Source organism: Pipistrellus hanaki (assembly GCF_964339955.1).
Source record: "Pipistrellus hanaki genome assembly, chromosome: 1".
NCBI lineage: Eukaryota > Metazoa > Chordata > Mammalia > Chiroptera > Vespertilionidae > Pipistrellus > Pipistrellus hanaki.
The window spans coordinates 70092466-70104062 of record NC_140503.1 but is presented as its reverse complement, the minus strand read 5'-3'; the positions used below and the strand labels follow the sequence as shown (position 1 = coordinate 70104062).

General features: G+C 43.5%; 2 protein-coding genes across 2 annotated transcripts; both read left to right on the top strand.

The window, feature by feature from the left end:
- Positions 1–1498: 1498 nt before the first annotated feature.
- RNASE12 (ribonuclease A family member 12 (inactive)) lies at positions 1499–2656 on the top strand. The gene is made up of 2 exons (XM_084862400.1): positions 1499–1586; positions 1963–2656. The coding sequence occupies exons 1-2, from the start codon at positions 1553–1555 to the stop codon at positions 2436–2438; spliced, it is 510 nt and encodes a 169-aa protein (XP_084718526.1). The 5' UTR covers positions 1499–1552; the 3' UTR covers positions 2439–2656.
- Positions 2657–7701: 5045 nt separating this feature from the next.
- Positions 7702–8286, top strand: RNASE11 (ribonuclease A family member 11 (inactive); the record flags this gene model as incomplete). The annotated part of the gene is made up of 1 exon (XM_084862483.1): positions 7702–8286. The coding sequence occupies one exon, from the start codon at positions 7702–7704 to the stop codon at positions 8284–8286; it is 585 nt and encodes a 194-aa protein (XP_084718609.1).
- Positions 8287–11597: the final 3311 nt, after the last annotated feature.

The window sequence follows — 11597 nt, the reverse complement described above, 5'->3', positions numbered from 1 at the left end:
ATCGATGAGTGAGAAACATCGATCAGCTGCCTTCTGCACACCTCCTACTGGGGATGTGCACAACCAAGGTACATGCCCTTGACCAGAATCAAACCTGGGACCTTTCAGTCCACAGGCCAACAACACTCTACCCACTGAGCCAAACTTATGAGGGCTGTATGTTTAACTAATAGCTAAATACTGATGTATTTCAAGTAGAAAACTTTTTTTTTTTTTTTTAAGTCTTTGAGAGCCAAGCTAAGGAGTCATTGAGGGCAGGTGGTGAGGTCATTAGGCCTCCCCAACATGCTCTGCAACCTCCTTCATTCCCGTTCTCTGCTACGGGCAATTCATGCCTCCTCAGTTGTGGGGAAAGCCCTCAGAAAGTGCATCTTCAAGAAGAGTGCCCCTTGCCCTGCCTGGGTAGCTCAGGTGATTAGAGTGTCGTCCCAATACACCAAGGTTGGGGATTCAATCCCTAGTCAGAGCACATTCAAGAAGCAGCCAATGAATGCACAAAAACCCGAAGAAGAAGCGTGCCCCTTGCCCCTGCTGTGGCAGGATCACAGTCCCTTTGTGCCCAGCACTTGAGAAAGAGGAGACATAAAGCAGATGATAAGGAGAATAAGCACACCCACGTCAGAGTAGCCAAGGAAAGGGACAATTCGTGAGGAAGTGCTTGTGAAGGTCCTGCTGTTGGCTGCCAGGAGAAGTAAATATGTAAGTCAGCGTTAAGATTTCTTTTTCTCTTTTGCAATTAAAAATTTTCAGAGAGTCTGTCATAACCCATATCCTGTATTCAGTGTGCAGGGGAGTATCCAGATGTTGGGAGGAGCATGAAGCAGCGTCACACCATGGAGAAGCACTGCTGAGAGGAAGCCAGGATGAATGGAGGGGAAGTCTGGAGGATTCATTGTGGATAAGAGATAAAACACTTCTCAGAGAGCTCCTAAATCATGTTGGGGAAAATAGCTAGAATTCAAGGTGGCACTTAAAAATGCCCAGATGATTGTACTTTTCAGCAGAGCTTGGGAACCATTGCCATATTTTCTAGGGCTTGATTAAGACTAATGTCAATGCCGGGGGATTATTCCGCCTTGTCCTGAACTCCACGTGGGAATAAAACTTACTGAAACTGGAGATCAAGTGTCAAACATTGAGAACATGAGATTCTTATTACCCTTGTCATCTTCCATCTCCACTGTTCAGCAATTAGTTTCTTCATTAATAAAAGGGAGATAATAGCTACTTCACGGTTTGACTAAGGACTGGCTGAAATTTTGGAAAATAGACAGTCCCTGTGTCTGGCACAGGTCAGCACTTGACTAAATGTTTTGGAAAGTCTGCACTTGTTTTAACAAGGACACTCTCAGGGCCTGACTTACCCAACTCTCCCTCTGAAGGTTAAGGTCTTTTCCTTCCCAAAGGCATCCATCCAAGCACACTCCCCTATGGGCTCCTCCCTGCCTGTTCTTTCTACCCAGCCCGCCCCACGCTCAACTAGCTCCCTGCCAGTTATTGTCAGAGAACAAGGAGACTCAGAGGACTTTCTCAGATCCATGATCACAAGGATATGGTACTTGTGAAAGCTGCAGCAAAAAGGAAAGGTAAGAGGAGCCAACAGAGCCCATTGGGCTTAGCAGAAGGAGAATTGGGAAGGACAGATGGGAAGACAGTGCTAAAAGCTTGAAAAGTGGGTGGAATGAGAGCTGAGACAATTATGGAAAGGAAGTCATTCAGCAACAGGAATGAAACAAGCAGGCATGGGTACTTTTGGGCACCTCTGTCAGTTCATCTGTGTGCTGAGCTCTCTGACAGATTCGGTAGAACTAGAAGATCAGGTGCGTGCCATCAAGGAAGTGATGGAAATAAAACAAATGGAAGGAAATGGAACAGTCCTAAGGGTGGGGGAGCAAAGCCAGGCGATGGGGCTGGAGGACCCTCCTTACCCTCTGCTGCTTTCTGTTTCCTCTTCCTCTGTAGGAATTCCAGCCACAGATGTCAAGGGACTCTTTCCCCTGATGGTACTAATGGTGATCGTTTTCCTGATGATTGTGTTCTGGGAAAACGAGCTGTACGAGGAAGTAGTGTCGTCGACCATAGAGCACTTGCACGTGGACTACCCTCAGACTAATATCGCTGTGAGGTACTGCAACCACATGATCATACAGAGAATCATCAAGGAACCTGACAACACCTGCAAGAAGGAACACGTCTTCATCCATGAGAGGCCTCGAAACATCAATCACGTTTGCACTTCTCCCAAGAGGATGGCTTGCCAAAACCACTCCAGCATTTTATGCTTCCAGAGTGAGACAAAGTTCAAAATGTCAGTCTGTAAGCTCATGGAAGGTACCAGATACCCTGCCTGCAGGTACCACATTTCCCCCACAGAGGGGTTTATCGTAGTCGCTTGCGATGACTTGGGCCCAGTTCACTTCCAGAAATATGTTGAATAACCTGAGACCAGCACCTGAATCTGAGATCCTCTTGCTCCTCTCCTGGGGGCACTGGTGCTGGGTCTTCCTGGCGCACACTTGACTGTGGACATGGGGTAAAGCCCGAGTGAAATGGGAGCTACCAATAACTCATTAATCCTTCCAGTGTTGCTGAGCTGGAATATTCTAATTCTGCTTCAATAAAAAACAAAGCTCTGCTGAATTAAATCATAAACCATGCATGTGTTTCAATGTCGTGTTCCTTTCCTTTGGGTCATTTGATGAATCCTATGCAGGATTGGGATTAGGATAAGATGAGCGAGGCACTCACTTTACATGCAAATTTTAAGGGGCACCCTCCCCCAAGTAATCCAGATAAAGGGTATTTTTTAAAATCAGAATTAATGCAAAAATCCTTCTGAACAAAATACCTCAATTTTAAATCAAGGCCAATCTGACAGGGTTGGATTTAGGGTGAGCAAAGTACATGAGTTGTGCCCATGAAGGGTCAGGTCCTGTTAGTTTACATTTTTGACATTTGTTCGTGATGGATTGTTTTGAATTAAATTAATTCTTAAATGTTGCATTAAAATAGCATCTTGATTACTGGGCTTTTTGGTGCCCCCTTAAATTTCGTGCCTAGAGCATGTATTGCATTCATTCCACCCTCATCCTATACTTGGTCCAAAGTGTAGAGGCAATTGGGGTCATCTCTTAGGATTTTCTCTTAAAGATGGCATATACATCTCAAGCTGCAGCTGCTCCTGTTCAGCTGTTCCCTCTGTGCCTTGAACGAAAGGGGAAAAGAGATCAGAAGGAGCCAGAAACCATTTCCTTGGAAGACTGGGGAGAGAAATGGAGACAGTGAGACTCTCAGAGCTCATTGTACCTCCTCTTGGCAGTGCCAGAGGAAACAGAAAGGACTTTGACCAGACTACTAATTCTTTTCCTCTTTTAGTTCTTGCAGCTGGACTGGCTGTTTAGTTATTTCACCTTCAACTATGGGCAGAGTATCTTTAGAATTAGAGGGCAAAGGAAGAGAAGGAAGGGAATTTGATGAAGCCCTCTTCCTCTCTGAGCCTTAGTTGTCTCATCTATAAAGTGAGAAAGCTTGAACTAGATAATCTTTGAGGTTCTTTCCAGCCTATTACGCCACATTTCTATTTCTTAGTAGTATAGAAACTAGCCTTGTTGGAAGGGAGGGTTAGTCCTGGAGATTAGTAAGAAAGAAAGGGTTGCCCTAACTGGTTTGGCTCAATGGATGAAGCATCAGCCTGTGGACTGAAGGGTCCCAGGTTTGATACCTGTCAAGGGCTTGTACCTTGGTTGTGGGTACATCCCCAGTAGGGGGTGTACAGGAGGCAGCTGAGAGATCTTTATCTCTATCCCTCTCCCTTCCTCTCTGTAAAAAAAATCAATAAAATATATTTTTTTAAAAGAAAGAGAGAGAGAGAGAGAGAGAGAGAGAGAGAGAGAGAGAGAGAGAGAGAGAAAGAAAGAAAGAAAGAAAGAAAGAAAGAAAGAAAGAAAGAAAGAAAGAAAGAAAGAAAGAAAGAAAGAAGGGGTATTGGCAGGTAAGTGCCAGGTTATGAGAAAACTAATTCTGAACTATAACATTACATCCTGTCATTGAGAGCTGGGAACTCCTACAGTGAGCTAGAGTAGCCCCAGGGAGGCATGAGCTTCACAGGGTCCATTCTGTTCTGATCTTTTCAGTTGAGAGGCTTCAACTATTGCATTATTTATTTGTACTTAATTAAAGGTCAGATCAAAGAAGAAGGTACCCCTAGGCTGGTTGTTAACTCTGTCTTTGTAAGCAACAAATTCTGATTGATTAGATTAGAGGGGAGGAGAGTGACAGAGGTAAGTAAAGGACACTTTGCAACCTGTAAGTGGGCAAGGCCCACCCATCTGGGCTGGCCCTTTCACAGTTGAGTTTCATTACCCATTTCTCTGCAGAAACCCATTGTCACCATTGTCTTCATGGACGTTTGAATGCCACCAAGGGCCCAGGGCCCTCAGCATCTTCAGGTGCTGAGCAGGAGCAGGTGGCCCCTAGTATATGATGCAGGGTCCTGGTAGCAGCATCGTTTCCAGGGCAAAACTTTACAATAGTTAAAGTGTGTCCTTTATGGCTCATTTTAGAAAGTGGACATATGTAATACTTTCTACATATGTTTTTTGTTTTGTTTTAATTCTCACCTGAGGCTATTTCCCCCACCCCCCGTTGATATTTAGAGAGTGAAAGGGAGGGAGGATGATAGATAGAGAAAAACATCTAATGCCAATTAATTGCCTCCCGCTATTACTTGCCTCCCACTCTTGCCCCACCAGGGATTGAACCTGCAGCCGAGGTACATGCCCTTGACTGGGAATCGAACCTGTGACCCTTCACTCCGTAGGCTGATTCTCTAACCACTGAATGGGCCCATTTCTGTGTTCTGAATTCTGATTCCTTTTCCTACTCCTCTCCCTAGGATTTGTTGTCCTTCCCAATGATTTCTCTTCCTTTACTCATAACCTCCCTCCTGGTAATTAAAAACAAAATGGTTACAGCTATTGTAAATGTATTCCCATTAAAGTGCCAGTGTGTAACTGAGACTGTCACTGGAAATTATCCTCTGAGTATTTTGAGTCAAAGAGGATCAAAGCCCAATTCAAATGAATTGTGATGTTTTACATATTTACAGTTTGGGTGTTGTTGTTTTTATTTCTTTTTATTTATTTGGGGGGGGGGTGTTGTTGTTTTTAATGGGCACCTAGCAGCCCAAATCAAACCCACTTGAAGTACATGTTCCAGGAAAACTGGGACTCTACACTGTTATTCTTATTTTTCTCTTTGTTTTCTGCTTTCCTATCATCACCTCTCTTTTGATATCGATGGCAGTCCATGTTTAGGAAACAATCTAAACCTTCTTTCAGCCTCCCAAAACCTACAGCAAGTCTATGTTCAAGGTACAAACATGAATACATCCACTTAATTCTTAATAATCTATTCATAATCAATCAACCCAATTATTAAGGCTCATATATTCTTGATACTGGGCCTTTGCTCTCATTTTACATACAGGACATTTTTAAATGAAATATAACAAAAAATATATAATTCCATATATACTAATGTCAAATGAGTGGTATAAGAAGTGGGAGATCTCCCCAGTCGGTTTGGCTCAGTGGTCGAGCATTGACCTATGAACCAAGATGTTACCAATTAGATTTCCCTTCAGGGCACATGCCGGGGTTGTGGACTCAATCCCCACTAGGGGGCGTACAGGAGGCAGCCAATCAAAGTGTTTCTCCCTCATGGATGTTTCTCTCTATCCCTGTCCCTCCTCTCTCTCTCAAATCAATAAAAACATTTTTAAGAAGAAGAAGGAGGAGGAGGAGGAGGAGGAGGAGGAGGAGGAGGAGGAGGAGGAGAAGGAGGAGGAGAAGGAGGAGGAGGAGGAGGAGAAGTGGGTAGATGGACATAGACAATAGGGTAGTGAAGGCCTGGAACAGGGGGCAAGGGTGGACTGGAGAGGATTCATGGAATCCTGGAGGAAAGAAGTAGACATATGTAATACTTTCAACAATAAAGAATTATTTAATAAAAAGAAAGAAAAGTGAGTAAGAAAAAAAAGAAGTGGGTGGTAAGAAGTTCAGATTTATAAGTTCAGGACATAAATGAAAAATAAATTTGCCAAACTTAAGTAATGAGAAAATATGTCACAGAAAGAATGGGGTCTGAATTGGGCTTTGAAGGATCTTAAGAGGCAGAAAATAGTAGGCATTCAGAAAGGACAAAAATGGAGATGAAACAGAGTGCATTCAAAGGGAGTGAGTCATACTGATTTGATGAGAGCCTTGATACCAAAATAATGAGAGATGAGCCGTGAGAAGTATGTTGGGATTGGATCAAGGAGAGCCTTGACTAAGTGGCCTCGGGAATTGCGATTACCTCACATAGGCAATGAGGGATATTTGAATGTTTCTGAAGTAGTGTCATTACAAGTGGTGTTTTAGAAAGCAGTGTATGGAAGGAATGGAGGGGCAGGGAATGATTAGCAGGATATCAATAAGTGTGATAATGCTGAAGATACAAGTGTAAGGGAAGGAGGCTCTTAGAGATCAGAGAAGTAGTAAATAACCATTCTTTCTGGGAGCTCATTGTGAATTTTCCAGCACTGAACTCAAGAATTTTCTACACTAGTCAAGCCATATTATGCTGTTAACAAACATTGCTGAGAAACTAGTGTATGGTTCAGTGTTTGATTCTGTACCGAATAAAAAAGCAGGGAATATGTTCCGGGCTCAAGAAATTTTTAGCCTCAATAAGAGGGAGAAAAGACTATTTATCAACCAACTTGAAAAATAAAAAAGAACCCACATAAAGTGCAATATAACCTATGCTGTAGGGTTTCAAAGAAGAAGGAAAAATCACTTTGGGTTAAAATATAAATAAATAGGGAAAATTTCACAGAAGAGAAAGAGTGGTGCTGCCCAGGTCACTGGCATCCTGACAGCCAAAGGGATACTCTGTTCAGTCCTCTGAGTGTTCTTGGCTCCACGTTGTCTCCTCCTTCCATCTCATACAACTCTCCCAACCCCCTTCTCAGCCCCTCCTTCCTCAGCTAGACCCAATAGCAGAAACTCTCAGGAAACAAATACAATTTCACGTCTTACCCTGCAGCAAACTGGAAGCTTTCTCTACAGGATCAGTTTTGCCAAAGGAACTGGTAACGGCAGATATCCCATGACTGAGATTGGTGGGGAAAGAAATGGGAGAGGACAGAATAACATTGTGGGGGTTTTTTTTGTTTGTTTGTTTGTGTTTCAAGTACACGCTGGGTACTGTGTGAGGCTGTGGGAGACACAGGAACAGTGAGGAACCTGTGAGTGGGATTCTTGTGATCTATTTGAAGATTACAGACCCTACCTGTGAGATTCCAGATGAGGAGAACAGGAAGAGAAACATGACTTGGTTCTGGGTACTCTAAACATATTATCTTATGTAATTCTCACTTTTTCTTTTTTTCGTATGGGGGAACCGAGGTGAGTGTAATGAGGTAGAGTTAATTGTTAGTGGATAAGCAGGGATTTGAAGTCTTCAGACTCCACACTGATTGTCTTTTCACGTTTTCATACTTCCATGAACAGAGGTAGGAGTCTTTTAACATGGAGGGGTCAATCCTGGGAATGACTGTTCCGGGCTCAAGAAAAGAGAGCTGGCTCCTTAATATTCTCCTTAGTTTTATCTTTTACTTTTTATTTTCGCTGCAGAAGAGACCACCCTAGATCTGAGATGGAGGCCTCTCTGCTGCTACTCTGCCTGGGGTTGATTCTTGTAGGATCTTCAGGAAACAAAATGGAGACGATTAAAGAAGAATTTTCAGAGGAAGAGATGCAAAATGACTTGGCAAAAAGTGACCAAGAAAAACAGACCATTGAGATATTAATGAACTTCATTTTATTGTATAAAAATACTAGCCTTAGCATATCCAAGGATATTGTGTCTTCATTATTGACATTCAGAAGATTACATTATAGCTTCCCCAAGGGAAACAGTCCAGGCAATGACAAAGAGTGTTACAATGACATAGTGATCTGGAGAAAAGTTTCAGAAGCTAATGGGTCATGCAAGTGGAGCAATAACTTTATTCTTGGCTCCATGGAAGTGATCTGCAACACCCCCAGCTGCAAGCGTGGACAGAATCTTGGCATAAGCTGTTTTGAAAGCCCAGAACTGGTGGTAACTATGGGCCAGCTTACTACAGGCCAACTGCTTCCCAGGTGCCAATACTACAGTGTTACCTCATTAAAGAAAATATTGGCAGTGCTGACAGGTCATTCCCTGATGAGCTGGTTAGTTAATGGCGTTAGATTGTAAGTCTCACAGAGCTGTGAGACTATAGCCTATCTAAACATATATATTGTTTTTTGCCTTCTTCTATTCACATCTATCCTTTTAGTACAATAGTAAGCTGGTTATTTATACTAACTGGATGAATGAAAAATCAACAATTGTGGATAATATCATTAAAATGTATAACTGATCCTAGAGTGCCTATACTTTCTTTTCACACACACACACACACACACACACACACACACACACACTGAATTGCATCCTTGCTCAACTATAAAGCCAAGAAGCAAAGTTCACCCAACATGACAGAATTAAGGAAAGAAGGTCCAAAACCAATATAGATCATTGAAAGTTAATTGTTCTGACTCTGAACTTATTCAGAGGAATAGTGAATGAGCATAGGGGATTTTATTATTGCTGCTTCTTATCAAAGAAATGTGTGTGCTGAGGCATGCACATAAAAATGAGCCCATCTGCCGAAACCAGTTTGGCTCAGTGGTAGTGTCGGTCTGTGGACTGAAGGGTCCCAGGTTCGATTCTGGTCAGAGGCATGTACATTGGTTACAGGCACATCTCCGGTGAGTGGTGTGCAGGAGGCAGCTGGTCGATGTTTCTCTCTCATCGATGTTTCTAGCTCTCTATCTCTCTCCCTCCCTCTCTGTAAAAAATCAATAAAATATATATATTTTTTTTAATGAACCCATCTGTGCAGCCAAAGGTCTACCTGTCCTCCCGAAGATGCCAGAGGGGAAGACCCTGGGCCTTTGCTGCTGCCCTCCGCCAACAAGTCCAGCTCCACATAACTTTCCTTCCTCATCCCTACCTATTTCACAGGCTGCTGCAGAGGGAAGAAATGAGGTGCTTATTGAAACTTTTCCTGAAGTAAAGCCTCGATCCCCCAGGGCACAGAATGGCAAAGCACAGAGAAATAAGGAGGCAGAGAGATGAAGAATAGAAAGTCTATGTCAAGTGCCAGGCAGAATTAATCTTCAATCTTTTTTTTTTTTTAATATATTTTATTGATTTTGTACAGAGAGGAAGAGAGAGAGATAGAGAGTCAGAAACATCGATGAGAGAGAGTCATCGATCAGCTGCCTCTTGCACACCCCCTACTGGGGATATGCCCGCAACCAAGGTACATGCCCTTGACCAGAATCGAACCCGGGACCCTTCAGTCCCCAAGCCGACGCTCTATCCATTGAGCCAAACCGGTCTCGGCTAATCTTCAATCTTGTTTTTTGGTGTTGTAGTGAGTTTCTTTTCATTACCAATTGTTTATTTGTAAATCTATGGTTCAACACTCTACATAAAATATGGGCAGTTTCTTGTTTATTAATGTGTGCCATATACTTCTGTTTTCTCAGCTTACACCTTCCTTCTATCCTGAAACCACTCTTTTTTAATGACTTAATCCTAGCTAATAAGGAGGGAATATGCTAATTGACCCTCATGTCATCACAAAGATGGTGGAACCCACAGCCAATAAGGAGGAAATAAGCTAATTGACTGTCACACTCTCAAATATGGTGGCACCCACAGCCACAAGATGCTGGTGCCCAATCTCCTCAGCCCCACCACATGCCTGCCTCCGGAGTCCCTCAGCCCCCCAGTCACCCAGGGCCAGCCCAAGGCACGGGCAAGCCTTGGATGGCAGCTGCCAGACACCCAAAGCCCCCCCGAGGCTCAGGTAACCAGAACTGGCTGAGGCTTGTGCTGCTGGCAGTGGCGTCAGCAGAGATACGATGGTGTGTCGCCTTCTCCTAATTGCCAGGTTGCTTCCTGCCCCTGAGGACTCCCAGACTGTGAGAGGGGGCAGACCAGGCTGAGGGACACCCCCCTACAGTGCATGAATTTTCATGTACCAGGCCTCTAGTTTTAAATAAATGCATGTAAATTAATGTTACATCACTATAATACTTGTACATCACTCTTTATATATCAAATTTTCTAATGTTTTTCACACTCTGGTTTCTCTTCAGACCTCATAAATCTTTCTTCTTTTACTAATGTTTTCCACATTTGGTGCAAAATTCTCATATTAAACCTGCAAAACTCTGACAATCAACCAACATGCAGGGAGATATTTTTGTCTTTCAGCTGGGTTTTCCTTGTCAGTGTGGTGTCTGTTAAAACAAACATTCACTATGGGCTTTGCCAGTAGGTATGTAATTAACATTCAATTTGCATTTGGCAGCCAGGGGAAAAAGTGATAGAGAGAAATCTCTGAGGCCCAAAGTTCTCTTCTCTGCAGGAGGAGAACGCAGGGCCCTAGAAGGGAGATGCACTCACTGGGTTTAATTCCAGGGACAGTTCCATGTGGCAAGGCTAGTACTACCACCCACTCACCAGCCACGGGATGGGCTCAATCCATGGTGGAGCAGTTCAATGGGTCTCCTCTTGGTTCAAATGTTAGTAACTTCTTTCCCACCGTAGAATCCTACTGTAGAGTCCAGCCCTGGGTGATGCGCATGCCAGTCCAGAGACAATAACTGTTCCAACTCTAGGAATGTTTCTGTTACTATGCAAGAAAAAAGCAAATCCAGCTTAATTCAGATCTTAGTGCAGATTTCTTCCTTCACCAGGAGAGAAGAGCAAAGACTCAGAATAGATACCTTTTTCTACGTCAGGAGCATCCTCTACAGACCAAACTTTTCCACTTCTCTGAAGGAATCAGGAGCTCTGGCACTCTATTCCAAGCCTTTGGCAGCCCAGTCTCCCGGGATCTAGCCAGTCATCATACTATGAAGCCCGAAAGATGTCAAATGTAGAAAGCAGCAGAGTCAAGCTCCTACATGCCAGCATTTCTCACTGTTGAAGCCTGTCACCCCTTTGACATAATGTGTATCCTAAGATCCTTAATGATGATAACAGGCAGGGGATTTCCGATGTCTCTGTTCTGCTTGCAAACTACAGAGGGCACCTTTTTTTTTTTCTTGTAGCTTCACATGTAACTTTTCAGGCTGGCTTTTAAGGTCACTGATGCTCCATTCTCTTCCTACCTAACCTGTGCCCAGCACATTCCCAGTCTTTGTTGTTTTGAGGCTGCTTTCTTCACAGTCAACAGAACATGAGTCCTTATCTTCAATACCTTTGGTGGGCTAATCTTTTCTTTTTCTTTTTCTTTTTTTCGGGGTGGGGGGGAGATAGTCTTTTTTTTAAATTTATTTTCACTAGAGACCCATTCATAAAATTTGTTCAAGGGACAAGTGGGGTCTCCCTCAGCCCAGCCTGCACCCTCTCTAATCTGGGACCCCTCAAGGAATGTCCAATTGCCTGTTTAGGCCCAATCCCACCCGGCAGCTGGATACCCCTCTCACAATCCAGGACTGCTG

Excerpts from the sequence above, each read along its gene's own strand:
- RNASE12 (XM_084862400.1), top strand. The coding sequence starts at position 1,553 with ATGGTACTTGTGAAAGCTGCAGCAAAAAGGAAAG. Across the intron at positions 1,587-1,962 it reads AGCTGCAGCAAAAAGGAAAG|GAATTCCAGCCACAGATGTC; the intron begins GTAAGAGGAGCC and ends CTTCCTCTGTAG.